We start from the raw sequence: 24,533 nt of genomic DNA, 5'->3' as shown, positions 1-24,533 counted from the left end.
CCATGGTGAAGAGGAATTCAGCATGTACAGCAGCCTAGCTGATGGTATCCATTCATCTTTAAAAGCAGTAACCTGGAGTATGGAATATAATAATCCTAGTGGCCACTGCCGTCCAAAGGCGATGCTGCAGGTGAATCCAACAGATCACTATAAGCACAACGTGGCTTCCCACTACAGAATTACATTGGAAGAAAACACTGAGGTGAAATGAAATCATTTACTGAAGATAAAGATTGAATGTCCAGCCAGGGACATTGAGTAACTGTAGTGTATTGAGGACACTTTACCAGGAAGGGTGGAAACAGCTTACATTTTGTTTGCCAAATCCTCTGCTGCCTCTTGTTTCTGTCCCCCACTTTCCCATTTTCCTGTCCTACCCTTCTCTGAAAAGCTGACCTTCCTTGGCACGGTGACCCTCAGGCCAGCACATTTACCAACTGGCATCACAATACAGGAAATTACCACCTTCTTTAAAGCAAGAATTGACCTTGGTCTCCTCTGTATCTCTTGGATGTGAATGTGGAGTTGGGGGACATTGACGCAGAAAGATGCAGGTAGACAGGCTCGGGTGAGATTGGCGGCCTGTCCCTTTTTCTGCCATGTAAATTTCAAGATGCTTCCAGCACCAGAGTTAAGTCTTGTCTTTTCCATAGAAAATGGCTTGAAGGTCAAAAAGCCTTTCATCTTAGAGTTCTATTTTTAATACTGTTTTTCCTACCAAATATTCTAAAAATTAGAATGAGGCTGATTACACATAAATGTCTGCATACTAAGATTAGGAGACAAGGTGAAAAGGTCTTTCCAGCCAGGCATGTGGTATACAGCCCTGCAATTCCAGCATGAAGGGGGCAGAGGCAGGAGGATTTGAGTTTGGACCCAGCCTCAGGCTACTCAGAAAGACCCTGTCTCAAACAACAGCAAAAAAAAAAAAAAAAAAAAAAAAAAAGGTAGTTTAGACTGAAGATCTGGTTAGACTCCCTTATCTTTTGGAAAGTTTTCCCCCTCAAGCCACGTGACAAGAGACAAAGCTGCTTAGTTTGACCAAGCAAGAAGTTAGTTACCAGTTTAATACACACTGGTAAGAAAAAAAATATTAGGTTAGTATGATAACATTATTTTATAAATAACAGATGGTAGAACTCAATTTAAAATAAACTGTGCTCTCCCTGCTAGCAAGGGCCACCTTGGCATTCCATTTCCAATATCAACAGTGCTTGGAATACAGGTGCCTAGTAATTGTTGAAAGAACTCTACTTTTACTGAGAGGGGTTGGGAAGAGAAGGAGGAGGAGGAAGAGGAGAAGGGACAGACAGACAGACACTGACTCTCTGTGTTGCCCTGGCTGGTCTGGAACTCCCTTTGTAGACAAGCCCGACCTCAAACTCACAGGGATCCTCCTGCCTCTGCCTCATGAATGCTAGTATTCAAAGCATGCACCACCATGCCTGGCCCGTGTGTCATTTAGGCTTGTTAAAATATCCATTTCCAAATTATTATGAATTCTCAGAATTGTTCAAAAAGTAAGGTTCTAAGCAAGCAAGAGTTTTAAGTTGGAAAGTGGGACTGGGGATGTACCTCAGCCAGTAGAGTGCTTACTTAGCAGGCATGAAGCCCTGGGCTTGATCCTCAACACCTCAAAGAACTGTGTGTGGTGATGCACACCTATAATCCTAATGCTTGGGAGGGAGAGGCAGGGGGGATCTGCAGTTCTAGGTCATCTTTGGCTAGCTTGGGAGATATGAGACCTGTCTCCAAAACAAAGTAAGGGCTGGAGCACTGTGAATTCCCTGGGTGGGGTGGGGGTGGGGGTGGGGGGTGGGGGGGCTGGAGCACTGTGAATTCCCCGGGGGGTGGGGTGGGGTGGGGGGGGTGGGCAGAGGCTGCACTGTTCGGTCAAGTGCATGACACTTAGTGATATTTATATTAACAGTAATTTTGATAATCAATGCATATTAGAGATATGGAACTTTTTTGTTTTTGTTTTTCTGAGACAGGGTTTCTCTGTGTAGCCCTGGCTGTCCTGGAACTTGCTTTGTAGACTAGGCTGACTTCAAACTCACAGAGACCCACCTGCCTCTGCCTCCTGAGTGCTGGGATTAAAGGCGTGTGCCACCATCACCTGGCCAGATACAGAATTTATTAACACAGATATTTCAGCTGAGAGAAAAGCTTTATGCTACTGGTAGAGTTACAAATCCACAGGTACAAAGTATATAAATTTATAAAGTTAAAAGATAACAATTTTAGAAAATACTACAACTTAAATGAAAGTAAGTATTAATAACTTTGGGGGCATAAAGGTAAATAAAAAAGATTGAAGGAAAAGAACCAACATTTCAAAAGAAAAGCAGCTATCTCCTAAAAGAAGAGATAAAAAAGCCAATAAAACATGAAAGATACTGATCCTCAGTAAATTCTTCTATATTAAAGGAAAACATGTTTCTTTCATCAGATTGCTGAACAACAAAAGACTGGCCACACAGTGTTATCAAGGGTATGAAGAAATAAATATAGCCTTGTACCACCGGGAGGAGGAGAACTGTCTGTACATTTGGCAATTTGACTTATTTAAAATTAAATATAGTACCTCTTTGACTCGGCAAATCCATTTGAAGGAATTTATGAAAATATTTGGACTAAACTGCAAGATTGGAACAGGAAAGGAGCCAAGTGCGTCACCAGGAGCCTTCATCAGGATCAGTATCGGCACTGTGAGGCCCAGCCACACGGCGGGAGACACAAGACCTGTGTTCACCTGGAAAAGCTGTTCACAGCCCAGGGAGTGAAAGAAGTCAGTTACAAGATGGAAATGTTTAAAACTGGATGGTGTGGATGGTTGAACAATTCCCGAAGTTTACTAAAATCGTTGCATTCTTTAAATAGCTGAGTTGCAGGGCATATGATTTATATACCAATAATTGTTTCTGTAAAAAGTTAGCCACCAAACAGTATGTTATAAGTATCACTTTGTCACACATACACACACCCTTGAGGATACATCCCCGGCGGCAATCGTGGTGCCTTGGGTAGAGGTGGTGGTGGGTTTCTCTTTATACTTCCAGTTTCTTCAATGGCTTTTCGAGTCGGCTTCGGGATAGGGAGGGCTATGTGTAAAGTTACTTAACACCAGCTTACCAACAGCAGCCGTAGGAATGGCTACCTTAGCCTTTGCTCAGTTCTTTTTTAGATAATTTGTCTAAACTCCGACCCTCTGTGCCAGTATCTCCTTTCACTACCTTTCCCTGGTGTATATTTAGAAAGATTGCTATTCCGGATAGCTGTGTTACTAACAAGGCTGGGACTACACAGGTTCCCAGTTGGGACACACTTTAAGTCCTCTGCTGTGGCTCTGATGGAGACTCCCAAGAGCTTTTTCTGCTCACATTCGGTTCCCATTGCAATCTCTGGATTGTATTATGCTAATGTGGAGTCTCCAGGGCCCCTCGTAGGGCTCTATTTCAAATGAACTCATTTCAAGTCTTTCTTAGGCCATTCCAGGTGGTTCTCAGTGAAGCCCAGGGGCCATCACTTCTCCACGAGAAGTCTTCAGGTAGTCTCTTGAATTAACACTCGGATATGGGTGTTTAGCTCTCTGGCTTTGGCCTGAAGCTGAAGGGTTATTGAATACAGTCCAGATATGACTTCACCCATTCCCTCACCAGTGCAGAGCTATTCATCATCTGGCAACTGTTCTGCAAGGGGAATAGGGACTAGGTGGATTGGAAGGTGCTCAGGGGCTCCTGCTTGAAGGACCAGGGAAACATCATTCTGTGAACATACTAAGCCCCAGATGTTGCCTGGAGGCACTTGAGATGAACAGCCATAACATTTGCAGAGTCCGGGCCAAGAAGAGCTTTGGGAAAAGCACTGAGCACCATCAAACCTGAGAACCCGTCAAAGGGTAATGAATTCTTCCCTGAAGCTTTCAGGATCCGCATTCATTTGGCAACTCAAACTGTGAGCATCATCTAAAAACCCCAGAGATGGAGACAGCCAAGTGTTTATTGCCAAAGAAAAAGGAGAAAATTAAAAGTCCCTCTTGAGCACAGCCACAGTGCCAACTGCAGCTTGAGAAGAACATGGTGAAGTAAGGCTTCTGCTGACATGGACTGCAGCAAGAAGCTGTGCCTCAGTTTCCCCATGACACACAGGTCTAGGGCCATTGACCAGTTCTTGAAATTTGTGTCAGCCTAAACCAGAAATGTTATCAAAGAAGAAGAGCTCAGACGCCAATCACATCAGCATGCTTTATTATGTGAACAGTTCCATCTGAGAGGGCACTCACTAGTCGGTTAACATGTTGTAACTCTCATTCTGTAAGTGAAAGCTCATTATGTGTCTGTGGACAAACAAACAAAGCTCCCAAACTGCTGTTGCTGGAGACAGGGCCCCTGACACAGACAGTGGAGATGTGAAAACGCTCACAACTATTGCATGAGCCCCACTGAGTTCTGCCTAGGTAGGTAGGTACGAGGTAGTTTCCAAACAATGCCATTGATGAAGAGGGAAGGGCACCCAAAAGCCAAGCAGAAGCTACATTCCCATGGGTAGACCGAGGAATCACCCAGGAAGACTGAGCATGGCTGAGTCTGCCCTAGGAAGCCAAAGCCAAGAGCCCACAGTGTTTTGCTTGGGAGCCACCATTCTTGGGTTGAGTCCCAGCTTCTCAGCTAGTCAGTATTACAGTGTGAGCCCTCTAACCCCAGCCTCCTCTTCTGAAAATGGGAGTGCCACCTCACTGGACTGTTGGGAACACGGAAGGTGTCAAAACATACCAAAGAGACCCATGGCGCTGCCTAACACATAAACTGCTGGCATCATCTGGCATTTTCTAGTTTTGAAACAGAAGGGAAAATAACCCTTAGATGGAGACTGTGAGGGCTACCTGGAATGATGAATGGGTTGCTAACAGAACCGTGAAAACAGACAGAAACAGGTGAAATAACTCAAGGGCAGCTCTCTGGGCACCTTTTGGAGAAGGGAGAAAAGCCATGGCTGCAAACACAAGAGGAAGCTGTCCAGAGACAAAAGGTAATGAGCTTGCTGAGTCTCCAGAACAGCAGGCTGACGTGTGGCCAGCACACCCCAGCCAGCCACAGTCCTGAGAGTTTACTTATTCCCGACTATTTGCTGAAGGGCCATGGTCACAGAGTTGGTGATCCCCACCCTTTGGAAGCTCCTCATCTAAATTTCAAAGGGAAGCCATTGTTGATTTTCTTGTGAAAATGTGTCTATCTATCTGTCAATGGCTCCTAAGTAAATGACCTCTGTTTGTGAGGTTTGCCGGGAATCAGGACACTTTGCTTTACAGCTGAAGGGACTTGGCTTCTACATTCAAGGAAGGGGCTTCAGTGGGACAAATGAAGAGGTTTGTGAACTCACATAAAATTGTGTGTTGAATCCTGTTCTTTCAGAATTCAGGCTGGATAAACTTATACTGGTATATCTTTTAATGCTATATCTGACTTAGGTTCTCATTTAAGGATGCCATAATAATTTCAATGATTTTTTGTTTGTGGTATATGTATATAAACATGTTCATGTGTGTGATGAAGGCCAGAGGTCTTCCTCAGGTGTTCTCTACCTTATTTTATGAGATACATTCTCTCACCAAGCCTGGAGCTCAGTGACTTGGTGAACAGGCAGGTCCCAGGGGTCCTTGTCTCTGCCTCTCCAACACTGGAATCACAGGTATGTACCACCATGCCCGGCCTTTTATGCAGGTGCTGGGGATGGGAACTCCTCAGGTTTTCATGTCTACATGGTGAGCACTTTACCCATGCAGCCGTCCCCAGCCCCTGATTTCAATAACTACTAAAAGTCTAGGAGAGTTTAACCACCCAAGTGCATTCTGATCACTGGGCCTTGTTCATTGTTTTTCACATGAAAAATATCCTTGTTAATAAAAAATAATTGAATTATGTGAACTCAACATGTTCACATAATTTAATTGATGAATTATAATCCACATGGTTCTAGTTTTTTGGAGAAAGAAGTTATGGGTCTTAGATCTTTGGAAGAATTAATTGTGAAGAACATAAATGCACATTAAAGACATTCAACAGTCTGTTAAATGTTCTTAATGGTTGGTTATCTTCAGGGCTGAGCAAGAAGAGGTAGTCATGGATTTACATCCAGGTGGGCTGAAATTAGTTATCCCCCTCAACATGTCAGACGACATAAAAGCCAGATTCTGTAACCAGTGAACAACCAGGCAGGAAGGAAAAAAACAAGAAAAATCACTGACATATTTCTTCCAGCCCAGGATTCTGACAACTTATACCCCACAAGGGATTAGAGAAGAGGAGGGTTGTTTTGTTCTGTTTGCCTGTGAGTAGCTTAATGTCTTAAGTTCTGTATAATTTAAATAGCACCACAGGAAAAACTCCCTGAGCAACTAACGGACATTATTTATTCTAATTCCTGTTTACATCAAGTCCAACTTGACTGCTGGTTCTGACTTTCCACTGGGGAGAGAGAAAAAGAAAGGGGAGAGGGGAGAGGGGAGAGGGGAGAGGGGAGAGGGGAGAGGGGAGAGGGGAGAGGAGAGAGAGAGAGAGAGAGAGAGAGAGAGAGAGAGAGAGAGAGAGAGAGAGAGAGAGAGAGAGAGAGAAAAGAAAATTACTTTTAGGCTATTTACTCATCCCACAGATTTCAACAGACCCAGCCTGAGGTCACAGCCCAGGATGTTCCCGTTTTTGAATGAACACTGGCTTTTTCCTTCCTCTCTCTCCGGCCACTTCCTGCCTCTCTTCTATCTTCTGTCCTTTGTTTCCTGACTTCCTTCCTGTCTGTCTTCTTAAATAAGTACCCCCTTAACGGCCTCTCTTTCTTAAATACATATCCCCTTGGAGATACCGGGTAGAGCTAAGGCCATCATACACCACAGAACATCTTCTGCGTGGAGTGCACAAATCTCCAGACAAGGGAACAAATCAGCCACCAGCACAATGACACAAAAGCCAGGAAACAGTTGTCCAAGGTAGCAATCTGTCCCTGCCCGAGTTCCAGGAAAAACACAGGCCTCTTGACTAGAAAGCTATGGTCTCTTGCTCTAAACTGGAATGATTTCCAGATTCATTGATGCAAAGAGCATACGCCTTTCTGGGAAATACAGTAAAAAGAGGTACGCTTTCAAATCACTCTAGTCTCCTGGGGCTCCCCCAAATCATTCTGACAGAGAGGAAGAGAGAAGTTGGCAGGTTTCAGCACATTAATAGCAAACGACAAATTAGTAACTACGTTCTTTAATCTTCAACATTCATAATTGCACAAAGTATCACTGATCATTTAAATAATACATGTCAAATACTCTAATGAAGGAACTGGTAAAGCGGAATGTTAAGAAGCAACAGCGTCGGAGAGTAACACTGAGTGCGGAGTCGGATCAGGTCTCTTGGAAGTTTGAAATCTGCCAGCAGGGCAAAGTGCTGTGGAGAGGCACACGGAAACACATTCAGCCTGCTGGCCCACGCCAGTACACACACAGCAATTTTAACTGCTTCCGCTAGCCGGGTTTTGCACATCTATACAATAGTTTCTGACACTACCATCCGTTGGCGGAATGGTTCTTTCAAAATAGAATTGGATGAGGAGGTCTAACCTCCTGACTAGCCCATGTTAAAGTGGCAAGCCAGAACTCTGCTCCCGAGGAAAATACTTTCCTTAGGAATGTATATGTGTCAAAGATGACTGAAAATCTTGTCCATGCTAGGGGAAAATCAAATGTGGAAAAATTTGCATTTTTCTATCTATGCCGTAAAGAAAATAAAAAGCCAGTGCGTTTTGGCATTAGCAAAAGGCTGAACTAAGTTCTCAGGCAATAAATTTATGGGGAAACATGACAGGCTTCTCATTAAAACTATGTGTACGTTGGCTGAATTTTATACAAGATTCGAGAATCTTGTGGAAAATTGGGCACGGCTTGACATCTGAACAATGTCCCTGGTTTGTTTGATTTCTAAAGCATTGGAAAATGTTGCACTTTGGAAATCAAGTAGAGAAGAATAAACACATTCTGAAACAGAGCTGGGCTGACTGAGTTATTTTTCCATATGTCTCCATGAGATATTTATTACGTTTATTTCTCTTACAAACACAGCCCTCATGCTAGAAATACTGTAGGGCCTTTTTCTTTTTCCTTTTTTTTTTTTTAGTGGTGAGAAAATAGTACTGTTAAGGTGAATCTTACCCAGCAGCAGTAACCACCTAAGGATAGGCAATTTTCAGTTGGCTTTTCAGAAGCTGGTTGCCATGACAAAGAGCACAATTTATTCCTTAGTCCCTTATCACAGCTCCGATCACAGACCATAAAAATTAACAGGGCTCTTCCTTCCCGTGACTTCATGCGCCTCATCCTTACCTGAGGTCTTTTGTTCCCCCAATTAAAGAGAATGGATGTCAGTCATCTAGCAATTCAATTAATGCCAATTCAAAATTCCGGCCAAAACCAGAATCTATAATCACAGCCTCCTAATCACAGCTCAGTCGTGAGAATGAAAAGCAAGCAGGAAATTGCACTCATTACTCAATTAGACTAATACTGTATTTTTAGGCAAGGGCTCGAGGGTTGTCAGCCCTGACAGAGGACTCGGGAGTCCTCCTCACCTGTGCCTTCCCCTTGCCTGAGCGACGACGACGACGCTGATGCTCTCAAGTGACTGTGATTGCTAGCCAGCTAACACAGCTGGGCTCAGATTAGGCAATGGGAGATTTTAATTGATCTAAGGCTCACAATGGAGGGGCCAGCAGTGGTGGCCTTCCAGGGCTCTCAGCACCCAGCTGGAAGACGCTGGGACCTTCCTCTACTAGGCCCTCCTTTAGGTGTTAGGGCAGCTGAGCACACACCTTTTTGGTCTCGGGAACCATTTGACAAGGGGATTATTTTGCATAGCGCCTCTCTGCTAAACCAGTAAGATGGAACCATGCTCAGAGACTCCTCAGCCTCAAACTCCCAGCAGAGCCTGCAGCACACAGGCTGGGTGACTCAGCCAGGCACCTGGCCTAGGGGGGGTCCCCACTGGGCCCGTGGGCTGCGGGAACCAAGACGCATCTGCACCCCTCGGGACAGAGGCCAATGCAGGCCCACCTAGAGAATCTTTCATGAAATCAACAGTGAATGAAAAAAAGCTGGCTGGGAAGAACACACCAGCAGATGTGAGGGAATTATTACAAAACAACACTGGTTACAGACCAAACAGGCTGGACCTTATTTAAAAGAAAGTATCTTTCTTTTTTCCTATTCAGTTTCCAGAGACATGGCTATCCTGTAAACAATAGAGAGGGCAGGAGAGCCTGTCAAGCTCTGGTTCTTGTGGTCATCTGTCAGAATCCTTCCTGAGTGAAGGGAGGGGGCTGCAAACAGGAGGGGCGGGCCTGGTCTGGCCTGGTCCGGCCTGGTCTGGCCTGGTCTGGCCTGGTCTGGCCTGGTCTGGCCTGGAGTGCGGCTTTCTCGACACCAGTTCTGAAAATGACCAAGGTGGGAGTGCTGGGGTTCCAAAAGGAGGGGACATTTATTTGACTACATGACACAGGTCTTCACTTCCAGGGTTTGCCTTGCAGGTGACCGCTGTTGGGTGTGCGGGGGTTTGAGTGGCCAGCAGGGCCCCCGGTGGGCAGGTTCTGGCCACTGCGGCCAGCAGGCACCTTCAAGTCTCTTCCGCCGGAGTTATTCTGGTTCATTCGGCCTGAAGGGAGCAAGAAAGAGGGGCAGAGATGCAACAAGGATTCCAGGGACAATCGGCCAAGAACACTTGGAAACTAACGATGCTCAGCCTATGGCCACTTCTAATGAAGCTCTCCACAGAGTCTGCTGTGGGCCAGGGAGGGTCTAGTTCTCGTCCCTGAGATCAGCTTGATGTTGGGGGAGGGGGAGGGGTGGGTGAAGCTCACACAGTCTGTTTCCTTCCCCTTCACTCTCCTCAACAACTCTGGTCTATCTCACACTTCTTCCTTGGTAAAGATGGGTATACAGGGTGAGGGGCGACTGAGGAGGGGAAGAGAAAGCAGCAGGCAAAGGCAGGAAGACAGAGCAGGAGGCTCCAGGCAGGCCTTTAAGCAAACCCAAAAGCAGAGAAGGAAGGGCGGATCTCCCAAGAAGGAATCTGGATGCCCACTCCCTGCCTCAGACACCCGTGCTGAACTCCACGGCTGTCCTCGATGCCTAATCTCTGCCATCACCGGTGAGCCTCACTAACACCTGCGTCATGCACAGGACCTCAAGCACTTCAAGAATATGGATAATAAAGGGACTTTCTGTATGATCAGGGATAGCCAAAGATATCAGCTCCAGCTCCACCAGAAACGAAGGTCAGAAGCTCTTACCCTGATTGCCTGCCAGGCCCTGCTCCGCTTCCAGATAGCATTCTATCTTTTTCAAGTCTTCTGGGGTAAATCTCCATTTGTTCTCAGCTGGCAGGGGTGGCATTTTGGGGCTGGATCGTTTCCGGGCAGAAGCATGAGGGAGGACCTGCTGGCAAGAGGCTGGCAGGGCACCAGTGACCAGTCCTTCTGGGAATTTCTGAGCTAAGACTTTCAGACCTAGATGTAGGAGAGCATAAGAAAAAGCAGGATTAACATAGTGAGGCCCCAGCGAAGCTAGAAGAGGCCTGTGTGTCTTCTAACCCTTCATCACCAAGCTGAAGATCTGAAATCATCCTTCACTGCTGTGTCAACATGTAAACTGGAAATGCCAGCCAAAAATTCCATAGGAAATCTTTTGCTCAAGTTTTTAGCATTCTTACAGAACCCTGCAGCAATGCTGTTATCTTAGGAATTCAAACCATGTGCGAGCTAGACCTGGTGGCCATGCTGTAATCCTAGCAGTAGGGTGCTGATGCAGGAAGATTAAGAGTTTGAGGCCAGCCTGGGCTATATAGCAAGGTCCTGTCCCAAAAAACATCAAGGCTTCGAATCAAGAAAATCTACAGTGCAAAAAAAATATGAAACTCCCCATTTCCCCCCAAAACAAACCCCACAAAGACGTGCAGACAGACATGCAGACATCTCACAGGACTCCCGGCTCCTTCCAGACAGTACGGCTTTCTCTCTGCCCAACGCTAAGGTCCTAGCACTGAGCACTGAGAGGTGACAGTGTGGGTCTGAAGGCTGCTGAGTGCAGACTGGATGTGTAAGGCAGACTGCAACTCTGCTCACCCCCAGAAAGCATGAAGAGGTTTTCGAACCCGCGTTCACACATGGTGGTGGCCGCCTGGCTCGCCAGCCTCTCGTCGTCGTCGTAGAGAATAATGATCTTGCCGTGAGCATTTTTCTGGGAGGTGAGTTAAGGTTCGGTGTTTGGAACGAGCACGACCTAGGTCCTGACAGTACAAGTTGCACACATCCCACCTTCTAGTTCTTTCTCCTTCACAGCACTGGGAAGGAGAGAGCACAGGCTCCATCTTCACTTTCTCTGTCCAGTGCATCCACTGATGGCTTCCTTACCATCATCCAACAGAACACTGAAGGTCCACAGCGAAGGGGCAGCTTAGGAAGGAAGCCTGACCAGGAGATGTTACAGACTGTCCAAAATGGAGCTCACCAGCAGCTTACCTTAGCACAGGAAATCCCAGCTGTGAGTGACAGCTGCAGCCGCTCTTCAGGTTTACAGCAACAAATGACACACATACATACAGGAGGGGACAGTCAGAGCCAGAGAGACCAGCACTGTGACAGGAGCTTCAGTTTCCTTTTTAATATTTTCAATATTTTTCTACTTGTATGGTTATTATGAATAAAAAATAAAAAATGAAAATAGAAAAGTCTTTATTACTTAAGTTCCATTCGGGCAAGCTTTCTAGAGGAACCACAGTCTCAGAGCCAGCCTCGACCAACTGTATCCCCTTAACCTAGTATTTTCTGGCACAGTGAAGCAGGATTGAAGAGGATCTGTTGTCTCAACAGTTAGGTCACTCAGCAGCTGCTAGGAACTGAAACTCGAAAATCCGCTAACCTGGTTAGTGTCAAAGGTCCTCTGCCGTTTCCACACATGGTTCAGGATAAGTTGGAGTCTTAAGATCCTGATACTATCCAACTCCTTAAAATACAACAAAGGATACATACTCAAGAATATCGTTTGAATAGGGGTTCATTGTCCTGGACAGAGTTGCGATTGGGTAACTGTAAGCTACAAGAGAAGAACAAGATTAGGAAGCCCTGAGCTCTCTTACAGTCTGGCCCCACTTCCCAGCTGGCTCACAGTCTACGAGGTAACTATACTTTCAAAGTCAGTGAGCCATAAACGAAACACACCTAAGTTCTTCATCACACATGAAAGGAGAGAGGGACCATGAACAAAGGAGCCAACGGCTTCCCTGCTCAGCGCACTGTGCACTGGGCCCGGGCGCCCCGAGAACACCTCAGCCTCTCTCGAGGAGGTGGGGGTGCTCACTCCCAGGGCTTCCGGGATGGAGCCAGCACAGACAGTTTCCCTGACTGTTGACCTGGGCTAGTTTTACGCTTCCCTGGAGAAGGCTAGGTTCCGCTCCTGGGACTGAGGGGCTCTCCTCCTCCTCCTCCTCTCTTACCCCCGACAATGTGGCACTGCTGATAAGAGTCTTTGTCCCGCACATCTAGCAGCAGGAAGGGGCAGTCCGGATAAGGCTTGTCTTTACCACTGGGCTCTTCCTTTTTCACTAGCCCTCTGTCTACATCCAGTTCCCCAACGCCACTGATGACGCTGCAAGCAGAAAAACAAACAGGTCATCAGAAACCAGTCAGGGGTGCGAGGTTGAAAGGTCAAATGTGTCTCTGCAGAATGGTGAGATGAGGGTTTCTTGTCTTTTCAAGGGTACCCCCAAGAAAAATTAAATGGGCAGAGTGCTTCATTTCTTTCCAGAAGGCAGGGCTGTGTGGATGCTATTCTACCATACTGGAGCCCAAGAAGGAGTTGGTGTGTCTTCATCATTATCCTCAGAGAATGCATGTTAAGTCGCTAGAAGGCTGAGGGGTAGAAAGTATAGAGCACATGCTGCCTTCAGCAACAAAGGCAACATTCAGAGAAGGAGAGAGGGGGTAGTTGATCCAAGAGGATGGAAGGAGCAAGAAAACAGAATAAACGAGCAGAGACTAAGGTTTGCAGGACAAGAAAAATGCAAAGGATTTGTATGCATAGTAAACACAGTATAAAGTACCAATAATGTTTTATATACTTCACATCCAGTCTCGGACCATGTGAAGACATTCCAGTCACATGTGAACAGAATGTAATGGCACTCCCTTAAGATGGCACTGCAGAGTGATAGAGGAGCCATTTTAGTTTGTTAAGGACACGCTCTATACTCCATCACGGAAGAAAATCATCTAATGACACATTTCTCGGAATGTCCTGTCATTATGTGGTGCGTGACTGTACTTACACAATGGCCTACCCGACATGGACACTGAGCCTTATTTTCAATAGTTATCTGCACTTACTTCCAATTTATACAGGAAGATGATGGGCCTGAAGAGGCTTTTAGAGTTATGTCTCATTCATATAATGAGACAAGGGAAGAGCTGGGATTAAAATACAGGAGCTCATCACTGACAGTTCTGTTTCTGAGATCATGAACCATGAGCTGCCATCTTAATGTCATAAAGAAAGTGTAGAACATCAGAGGACTAAGAGGACCAGGTCCCATGAGCAAAATGGCAAGTGGCGAAGTGTCTGTAAGGAAGTGGGGAGAGGCTATCGACAACTCTAGGACATGTTAAGGTGCTGCTGAACCAGAGATCGGTGTGTTGCCTTGTTCCTCTCCCACTACAGGACTTCACTATCTGCATTTAAATCCAATAAACACTATGACTCCATGCTACACAGTGTGTATTTCAATGAAGCAAAGGAGAAGAAAACTTATCTGATAGGAACCTGCACCCTCCGAGGAAGCACTGGTGGTCTATATCTCTTCTTTTTTAATCTCTTTCTTTCTGTGTGTATGTGTGCACATGCACTTGGGTGTATGTATGTGTTTGCGTGTGTGCCTGTGTGCCTGTGTGCGTATCCCTGGGTGTAAGTGTGTGTGCACCTCATGTTTGCAGGAGCCCTCAGAGGTCAGAAGATGATTTTGAGCTGCAATGTGGGTGTTGGGAACTGAACCCAGGTCCTCTGCAAGAGCAGCAAGTGCTCTTAACTGAGCCTCTCCCCAGCCCCTCCTAAATCCTCTTACTTCCATTTTTCTATAGCCCCTTCACAAAAGCAGCTGTGAAAATAACAATCCAGTGGCACCAATGATGGTCCTTTTTTTGCTAGAGATTTCTCTAGCAGAATCGTTTTGTGAGGAGATGGGATGGATACGTGCTGAAAACCAGCACCAGTCTCACAACCAACAGCTGATCTCTGTGAGAAGTAGTGCAAGGAATAAAGTCATCGTAAAGAAAAAGGATGAGCCATGTGCGGTTTGGGAATAAATGCCAGTGGCTGCTGTGAGTCTCTTCTGTGCCTGTCCCATGCCAGGGCATTCTGTGGCACCTGTGTCTTTCTTACTCTAGATGGGACAACATGAGCTTCAGTAGACAGGACAAAATTCATACTCAGAACAGAAACACAGTACCTGGAAAAGCAAGACCCTAATTAGCCTACCTGTAGAAGGGCTGAGAAGAACAGAACCAAGACGTAAAATTAACATGCGCCTATTAATCCACTCACATTAACTCGGGAAGAGGTGAGAAGGACTCATACAACACTGAAATAAAGAGAAAGACTGGAAAGGGCCAGGGATTCAAATGCGGGATGTCGGTCACTGAAATGGGTCAGCACACACAGGAAATGCTCGACTCCGACACCAGTACCTCTGGAGAGTGGAGCGACTCGAGTCGCCTGTTTCTGGGCTGTTGATGAACTGGACAGGACTGGGTGGCTGCTCCCCAGGGCTCCCTCTCCCATTGGTCTCGGCAGCAACTTCAGCATCAGCCTCTGGAGTTGCGGAGTCATTGTCTAAAATTTGCAATGAAGGAACACTTAGGGCTCAGCGGGTGAAGGCACTTGCCATCAAGCCGATGCTATGAGTCTGATCCCTGGGAAGGACACAGTGAGAGCAGAGAGCCAGTTCCCTCCCAGGAGTCAGCCTCTGACCTCCACATGTGCACTGTTGCATATGTGTGCACGCCCACTCACACCTACACCCACAAATAAATGTAGATTTTTTTAAATTTTAAAAAGAAGTGCCCAAATGGAGTCTCAGGGCTGGAATTCACTTATTAGGCATCTCCACTGATACAGAGCTAAAAACCAACCCTATCACTATTGCTAAGTTATCCTAAAAGTTGTAACACAGAGAGCTCTCAAAATGCAGTGAGGTGAACCCCAGAAGCGCTCAAGACCCAGTCACGCTGTCTACTAAGTGAGAACTATTTCTTAAGGTGTTATCTGTCCCCGTCCCCACCCCAGCTGAGGACGGAGCCCAATGCCCTGAACTTGGTAGGCAAGTACTCTACCAACCGAGCTAAATTCAAAACTGCTGTCATTTTTTTTTAAAGCTGTATTTATTTGCTCTCATGGTACAAAGACGACTGTGTGAAAACCCCAGCACTACGGTAAGCACCACATTTATTAGCAGTCATATTTCCCCCTGTTGCACATGCTCTCGCAGTAAATACATTTGGCAGTCATACTAAAGAGTGTCCCTCATAAACAATGATTAATACTTTTCATTAAACCTGACCTTGAACCGGTGTGGTGGCTCCCAGCTGTAATCTTAGCACTTGGGAGGCTGAGGCAAGAGGATTGATAGGTTTGAGACAGTGAGTCCCAGGCCAGCCAGAGCTACAGAGTAAGTAAGGCTCTAGGTCAGAAAAAACGAGAGAACTGTCTCTGTGATGTAGGTATTTGCCTTTGGAATATTCTGTGTGATGAAAGGGATATATATATACTGTGGCAATGTCAAGGACAAGGGTTAGAATGCTAAAATGTAGCTGAGCCAGCCATTTTTGCTGCAGGGGTCTTTCTTGGTAAGAAAATCTGGGTCCTTAGACTTGTGTATTTGGAGATTGGAGACATCGTCTCAAAGATGAATTGAGTGAGCATTCTTTTAAAATAAATCAGTTGAAGGTATTTCTTGTCAGTGGCTAAATTTCTAACAAAACTCAGAATTCTGGAATCTGTGTTTGGCACCCAGAGGTGAAGTATGAAGAGCCTCCCCACACTGGACACATTTCTGATCTCCATAGCTCAGTAAAGTGACATGTGACAAATAAGCAGTGTATGATATGATGTCACACACAGGCAGAAGATCCACTGAAAGCATGGGGCAGACCACAGGACTCTGATACTGCGGAGTGTAAAAGTCCATCCATGTGGGTCAGAAGGCAGATGGAACCATCGGCTGAGCAGGCTGCCCAGGCTTGTGATCCAGTAGAACTAGGGGGCTGAAGCTAGGCTAGGAAGGGGGAAGGGAGGTCGGGGGGAGCAAAGGGAGGAAGAGAGGGAAGCAGGAGGGACAATGAACCAGTCGGCGGGTTTTCTGCAGTAGCAAAGAAAAGTCTATAGTTGACTAAAATGGCTAGTGAAATCCCCTGCCTCTCCCAACTAACTACAGGTCCACGTGAGCCAGATCTGCCTCCCAGACTTCAATCCAAACAGCACTCTGCACTGACTGAAGACAAAAGGCAGATATCAAAATCAGCAGCTGTCTATTAAAACAGACATGAAAGAAATGTACAGAATACTTAGAGCCACTTGGTAAAACTCTGGGTAGGAAATGGAATGATTTTTTTTTTAAAACTCTAAAGATATGCTTTTATGGGTTGGGGATAAGACTCAGTGGAAGAGCATGTGTTTAGTATGCATACAGTCCTGGGTTTGATCCCTATTAACACACACACACACACACACACACACACACACACACACACACACACACACACACACAGTTTTTGTTTGTGATGGGATTAGGATTGATATTTTTATATGTGGCAATAAATATTGCTTAAATTCTTAGGTTGAAATTTAATATACTTGGCCGGGCAGTGGTGGCACATGCCTTTAGTCCCAGAACTTAGGAGACAGAGGCAGGTGGATCTCTGTGAGTTCAAGGTCAGCCTGGTCTACAGAGTGAGTTCCAGGACAGCCGGGGTGTCACAGAGAAACCCTGTCTTGAAAAACAAACCAAAAATAATTTTTTAATATACTCAATTTGAATTAACATAGTTCACATATAACAAGCTCTCTAGGTCTTCAATAATCTTTAAGAACATAGAGGGGGGCAAGGCTACAACATTTGGGGATTTTCTGTTCTAACAAATATAATGAAAGAAGAAATAGAGGCTTAACTATTAAAAAAAGACTAAAATTTAATTTAATATGCCAAAACCTTTAAGCAAATGCTAGGAGAACATGGACAAACCTAAGGCTATGATGCTAATAATGCTAATAAGCACATAGAACATCTTTCTTCTACACTGATTAGAAAACATGAAAAGATCTCATTTACAATAACTACAGCAACGAAACATTCCCTTAGAAATACAACCACCCCACCTGCAAGCACCACACCAACTTCTAGGCCCTAATCTCATGCAAAGTTTTATTCTGGGTCTCAGCGAAGACTCCAATGAAGAAGCACCACTTGTGGTACATTCCTGATTGACTGCCTCCCAGTAAAACATGTCAGTCCTTTCTGAACTGAGTTTTAATCCTTAATTCTGGACTCAGTGGAGATTGTTACAAATAATCAAAGATTTTCCTCATCATTTTCAGTATTATATTGGTTCTTGTTGTATAAAGATACTAATTATCCAAAGTGTTCACAAATCAATAAGAAAAAAAAAAGGGCATTGTTTTAGAAAAATAAAATAGGAAACAACATATAAAAATATTTTAAAAGAGAGAGGCCCAGTAAATGAATGTATGTGGGCACATGCACATACATATACACATAGCTCAATTTCTTTAGGAATTAAAAAATAAAATGATTAGATATAAATTTTTATCCACTGCATGAGCGAGTAGTTTCTAAGTGTTAATTATTTTGCTTTAGTGGCAAGGTGTTCCCATTTACTTCTGACAGGAATGCATGCAGGTCACAACCACACTGGGGATGGTGTGGGAGTGGCTTCACCTTTGACCATCTGCAGCGATTCATTTTCAATGAACAATGAGACTCACATGCCTGTTTACACAGAACACAGTGTGGCATTATTTCATCAAAGTGACAAATCAGGAAAAAACTGCTATGCCCAACAGTAGAATCATTAAATTAAGGTATGTCTCAAAGAACCCAACTTTTACAGTCATGTTTTTGAAAGTCTGGTTAATGACATTGGAAAATACTCATGAAAAACATATTAATTTGAAGCTGTACAAAGCGAAGCTGTACACAGAGAACATGCACTGTAAGGCGGGAGATGCAGGAAAATGGACCCAAACATCAACGCTCATTACTATTTATTATCATTTTCTTCTTTATATATTTTTGCCATCTTGAAACCTATTTTTAAGTTAGGAAAAAGCATTAGCCTTGTAAAAGGAGGGTTTTGCATTCTTCAAAGGTAACCAACACATACACAGATACAGCCTGTTGTCCAGGCACTCTGACGGAGTTATTATCCATGTAGAGCACCAGAAAAACACTAATATTACTCACACATTATGGCGTCCTACTTTACAAGAGCCTATTTTGCTGTGCAAATTTATCTCAGAAGAGAAAATTGCATGTGCCCGTATGTTCTGGTGCAGCAATCTCAACAATGAATTAAAGGCCAAATCTAGGTGCTTATATAACCCAGTTAAAATTGGGAGCGCTTATATGAGGAGACTCAATTATCTCTGTTACAATGAACCCTTATTTTTCTGCTGGGCAAGAGGCATCTGTCAAAGATAAATTCCTGTCGTTTTCAGATTCTCTTTATCCTCCCTAACAAAAACCAGCCCAGTAAAATGACAGCTGAGTCGCACAAAACCAGTGTGTTCAGACTTCCTGAGAACCCTGTCTTGAAATCAGAAGTTAAATTCCTGACCTACATCAACCTTAACAAACGCATTCTTCTTTAGTAAACAGGCACGCATTGATTACAGGCTGCTTCAGGATAAAATCAAGACCCGAAGTCTGTGCACTCCTTTCATGAGTGTACAACTAGACGGGTTTATTTTCCAGTTGGTATTTAAGCAAGGAAATCTGGAGCCTGCTTATCTTTCTGCCTTATCTCCCACCCAGTGTCTCTCCGTCCCTGAAGACCAAAGCCAGCCTGGATTACCAGATTCCCGGCATACACGCTGTCCTTTCATGTCCAGGCCTTGCTTAGGCTTCTCATCCCCCATAACTCGTACCCCCCTTTGAGGCCTGGTTCAGACACCTTCAGGAAGCCTGGTCCAGGCTAACTGGAAAACATCCTTCCTTCCTGAGAACTCCCTCCCACAGTATCTCACATATCTTAAAGGAACTCTGCAGAGTGCCTTGGTGATAACAATGGAGACATTTCGAGTGAAGTCCCAGGTCCACTCTTCACTAGACATGCCACCGGGGCATAACTCCTGAGGCTTGGGCTCCTCGTCTTTGAGAATAGTAAACAATAAAATTCCACACTTAAAGACTGTGGCCTTCCATCCAGGAATCCTGTCACACAGTGACTTTAGCACTGTATCCTTCTCCCCGGCACATACACAGCTGTGTGTGTGCACACACAGCTACAGATCCCATGGGAGCAGAGATGTTTTCTCAGCTCTCTTGTTTTCTTCCCACTGACTTCTGTAACCTGTGTGTATGCAGAAGACATTAGAAACGTTTTCTGGGAAAAAAGGAAGCAGTATATTCAAACATCTAAAACACTGAAATTGTGTGTCAGAAAATGTTATTTTTTAAAGAAATGGGAATAATTAGGGCACCGGATAGCATTTCTCCAAGAGTAACTAATTGCAAACAGACGTGCGTATCAATGACCTGAGTCCCTGTGAACACACCGATAACCGCACAGGGTGAGTACTTTCACCCTCGTCGATCTGTTAGTCCCCACATCCTCAAGTCTCATTACCTTCCAGCCTCTGAATCTCCTCAGCTGTCACTTCCAGTGTTTGATCTGACAGGGAAGCAACTTGAATGACCTGAGAGAAAAGAATGAAATGTGTAGATGTGTATGCGTTTTTATTTTAAACACAGGCGATTTTGTCGGTTACAGAAGACGGGGAAACTCCAAACACCAAAGCTATCTTGTTTTAAGAAGCTGTAGTGTCGTAACTGGCAAATCTTACTGAATTTCAGGCATCTTAACCATCAGGGTTCTAATTATACCACAGAGGAATGTTCCAGAAAAAACAAAAACTCACTTAAAGCTTTACACACAAACAACACAAGAAACAAACAAGTAAATGAACGTCACAGTATCAACACAGAAGCCCAAAAGGATCAGTTCAGATGAGAAACATGAAAGAGTTTAAATCCACATCTGTACAGACTGATTCAGCAGAACACAGTATCACTTCAAAATGTGATGCTGACCTACAATGACCTAGAATGGTATGGACAATTCTCCACACAATTGGGGAACAAAGGGAATTATGAATATGCTGATTACAGATTGTCTGTCTTAACACAGTATTCATTTTAAAAGCACTGTCCATCAAGCCTCAAATCCAATGTGAGCCACATCAACGAACCTCTTGTGTGGGGGTCACAGAGACACCTTGTCCATTATTTTTCAGTGAGGAAAGAAAATGCCTCGCCTGGAGTAAGGAAAGAACTCAGCAGAGCAGTTCAGAAGGCTCAACGACAGAACAAGGCCACTTGTTTCAAAAAAAAATCAAACAATCTAGAATCGACAATCTTAGATTCTAAATAAAAGTGTGCAAAGTCAAATAAAACCTAAACCACAAATCTAATCATTAAAAATAGAATGCAGATATATTTATTTTATGGAACCCTTACTAAAGAGAAAAACTTCATGTCATCCTTTTGTGAACATCACCCCCACAGACACCAATTCACCCCCGATGGTGAAATGGGAAGGGTCTGAAGCCACTCCTTGCAAAAAGACCGGAGAGATACCTAGAATGCTCACGTAGAACAGCACCAATTCACTTTTATTCCAATCCAAAGATCACTGAACTTACCAGCTGGGCAAAAGTGGTAACTTTTAGTCTCTTGAAAAGTTCATCTTTTTTGTATCTATAATCTGAAAAAAGCAGAATACAACATGCGTTATGTGGGTTCATTTTAGTCTCTCTCTCTTTTTAATAACTTATTTAACTTTGTTTTATGTGCATTGGTGTAAAGGTGTCAGATGCCCTGGAACTGGAGTTACAGACAGTTGTGAGCTGTCACATGGGTACTGGGAATTGAACCCAGGTCCTCTGAAAGAGCAGCCAGTGCTCCTAACCCCTGAGGCATCTCTGCAGCCCCCTGGGCTATTCTTTCTAGTTATCAAGTTATATGGTGTGACTTTCAAGTTATGAGTGCACTTTAACTCATCATCTGGTCTTCACCATGTGCTCCAGGCAAGGTGGTGTTTGCACGCGCGCGCACACACACACACACACACACACACACACACACACACACACACACACGTGATTGGCCACCTCAAGAGCTTTCCTTTCACTAAGCTGTCTCCACTACAGCCATACTGTGTGGCATGCATTCGTGTGAGCTGCCTCAAATCCCTTTCAGAACAAAGCAAGGGATAACGTCTACATTTCACAGATGATGACAGAGACTCTTGAGAAGCTGAGCTGCCTCAGGCCAAACAGCTGGTAAGGCATCTCTGCCCTGATATTCTGACTCTGACTTCAAAGAGAGCAATCGCTTTTCCCCTGTGCTTGTAAACTATGCCAGAGACATGAGGCATCGTGTGTGTGTGTGTGTGTGCACGTGCGTGCTGGTGCAAGGTTATGATTGGGCCTCATGACTTAATGGGTGTTTCTTTAAAGAGAAACCAACCTAGTCAGTTTCACACGATGAAAGTTCTGGAGGTCTGCTGTACAACAGAACACAACACTACCACAGTAGCCGCTCACGTGACAACGGTTCCATGGTAAATTACGCTTTGTGTTCTGACCAGAAAGGAAATAAAATCCGCTAAAATAACAACCAGCCGAAATAATGTGTTCTCACTCAGCATCCTCTTCCTAGTTCTGAAATATAACTCAAGCGGGGTGATTCTACAGTTACAGCACTGTCTCTGTCGTCTTTGGTTTGTTGTTGTGGGTTTGGGTTTGGTTTTTCGAGACAGGGTTTCTCGGTGTAGTCAGTCCTGGCTGTTTCAGATCTCACTCGGTAGCCCAGGCTGGCCTCGGACTCAGAGAACTAGCTGCCTCTGCCTCCTGAGTGCTGGGATTAAAGGCGTGCGCCACCGCTGCCCATCAGTAGCTCTTTGTATCATCCAGGCCTAGGAGAACATTCTGCAGTCCTAGCAACTGGGAGACAGAGGCAGGAGGATCCTGAGTTCAAGACCAGCCTGAACTAACAGCAAGACCTTGTCTTCAAACAGTGAAAAAGACATCTTCATATCACATCCAACAAACATTAAAAACTGGACAATCTCACTTTTCTATTATCTGCTCTGAAGATTCTCACCAGAAGCTCACTTCCTGAAAATTTTCTAACAATGAAGCTAATTTTAAAGCTTGCATTGTTGAACTCTGCCCGCCTTTATCCTTCCTTCCTGTTCATGGTTTTTACACTGGTGCCCAAGACTCCTTAAAGACCGCCTCATTATTTTAGAATTACTAAAGGTTAGCCGGATAATTGCCATGGCCTTCACAGAATGTCTCATAACCCAAGACTCCTAGCAACAAAGGAAAGGATTAAAGGTGTTTAAGATTATTTACTTGGTGTTACTAATCAGTTCCATGAATTCCCCAAAAAAACTCAGCACAAACTGGACGGTTACTTTGGAGGCTAATCTAAGCTTGATTTACCAAATATTTTAATAATTAGAGTCAGGAAATAATAATACCTTAAAAACTAACCATCTGTTAAATATATTACAGCTCTTTCTTGCAGGGAATTGAAACTTCTCTGTTTGAAAATGTCATGAAGAGAGCAATTTGGCAAGTAAACTATTATTTCTAGAAAGTTCTTAGAGCAGCTTCTACTGGATAAAATAAGTTAATAAATGTGCCTGGATACAAATCCCAACAGGCTGAGTAAAGTCCTCAGAAATACAAGCGAGCTGCTACAGTATTTCCCTCAAATTGCCAGCAACCTGCCCACCTAAAGAAAACTTTTGTAAATCAAAATAGCAATAAATTAGACAAGGGAAAAACCAATAGCTTTCAAGGAGCTTCAATTTTGACATCTACGCATTGGTATTCTTTTGGTATTGTTACATAGCTTGAAATACCTGTAAGTATAAAATGTACACATTAGAATCCCCGTAGCTAGACAGAAAGGACACCACATACTAGCAAGCTTTGCTGCAGCGTGTAGAAGCTTTTGTACAAGCCTCGGGACCACCACACTGCAGCCGGGGGGACATACCTGGTTCTGGTTTAGGAGGACCGCCGTCAGCAGGACTTTCTGACATTATTACCCAGAGACAAAAGATCAAGTCAAAGTCTTACGCAGAGTTTTCAAGTGTATAAAAAGATGACTTGGACAGCTGTCGGTCTGTCCTCGCAAGAGCGAACACAGCTTTAAGGATGGAGCTTCCACTACTCCGGCTCCTCTCACACTCTGAGAAGAACCATTATCCCAGCTCAGACACACTATCAAGCTTTGCTTCTCCAGTGAGCCCAGGGGCTGAGTTGGCCTCTCTCGAGTTACTGGAAGGACAGAGACCTGACTATCTAGGATGTTTCACACTGGGTCCAACTAGTATCATCTAATCACCAGGTCCCAAGAATGGGCTTTGTCAATGGTCAATAGCAGAGAGCATCATTTTCCCCAGGTACAGTGCAGAGCATGTTCAGGTTACAAAGGATTTCTGCATTTTCAGGGTTCTGTTAAAATGTGTTATTAGCAAAGAAAAGGAAGTTGAACTCACAGAGGAAGACAAATCAAAGAAAGGAACAGAACAAGGTTTGTGTTTTCACAGACAGACGTGGCATCTGAGGTCAGGCCAGCAGAGAGCTGGGTCTAGAATGTCAAGAAAGCAGGCAGCGTCTCCTCCCTTTAGACCTAAGAGAACACTTGCAACAGAAAATGGGGTGGGGACGGGGGCAGGAAACAGCTTCTAAAATGTGGGTGCCAAAGGGATTCTAAAGTATTTCTGTGGGGACGGACACAAAGGATGGAGGTGAGAGGAAGCCATGACCTCTAAGGAAGGAAGGAGGGACTATCTTCAGGGATTCAATTCCAAGAACAGGTCTTTGCAGGAGATAGTCTCCATTAAAGTTTAGGGACTCTGGAAACCACACTGTACTCTTAAGAAATGTTTTCAAGCAAGGTTTAGATGATCTGGGTGGAAGAGATCCTGGCATGGAACAAATTCCTGGTAAGGGCATGTGAGCAGACATCTAGCTTCAAATGGGAGGGAGGTGAAAGGGGCCGCAAAGCCAACCAGAAGCAGCCCGGCTGGGTGCCGAACCGAGGACTCCGGCAGTGCGATGTCGGTGAGTACACTCAGATTTTCCTTCATAGTTCAGAAATTTAATCCATCTTATATAAAGACATATAACTGACATCGCG

At 44.6% G+C, this 24,533-nt stretch overlaps 1 protein-coding gene across 4 annotated transcripts in view; it reads right to left on the bottom strand.

The window, feature by feature from the left end:
* Positions 1 to 9,493: 9,493 nt before the first annotated feature.
* Cep41 (centrosomal protein 41) overlaps positions 9,494 to 24,533 on the bottom strand; it is a 39,426-nt gene continuing 24,386 nt past the window's right edge. For 3 of the 4 annotated variants that reach the window (XM_006979417.4, XM_076566564.1, XM_076566565.1), the window contains exons 4-11: positions 21,017 to 21,078; positions 19,942 to 20,011; positions 14,767 to 14,911; positions 12,525 to 12,676; positions 12,057 to 12,124; positions 11,155 to 11,269; positions 10,324 to 10,539; positions 9,494 to 9,686 (exon numbers count right to left, since the gene is read on the bottom strand). In XM_006979417.4, the coding sequence (XP_006979479.1) occupies positions 9,538 to 9,686; positions 10,324 to 10,539; positions 11,155 to 11,269; positions 12,057 to 12,124; positions 12,525 to 12,676; positions 14,767 to 14,911; positions 19,942 to 20,011; positions 21,017 to 21,078 (977 nt within the window). In that variant the 3' untranslated portion in view covers positions 9,494 to 9,537. The remainder of the gene's footprint in view (positions 9,687 to 10,323; positions 10,540 to 11,154; positions 11,270 to 12,056; positions 12,125 to 12,524; positions 12,677 to 14,766; positions 14,912 to 19,941; positions 20,012 to 21,016; positions 21,079 to 24,533) is intronic. The other variant, XM_076566563.1, reaches the window with a different exon arrangement.

The sequence above is a fragment of the Peromyscus maniculatus genome, chromosome 3 (genome assembly GCF_049852395.1).
Source record: "Peromyscus maniculatus bairdii isolate BWxNUB_F1_BW_parent chromosome 3, HU_Pman_BW_mat_3.1, whole genome shotgun sequence".
NCBI lineage: Eukaryota > Metazoa > Chordata > Mammalia > Rodentia > Cricetidae > Peromyscus > Peromyscus maniculatus.
This window is presented reverse-complemented; position numbering and strand designations above follow the sequence as displayed.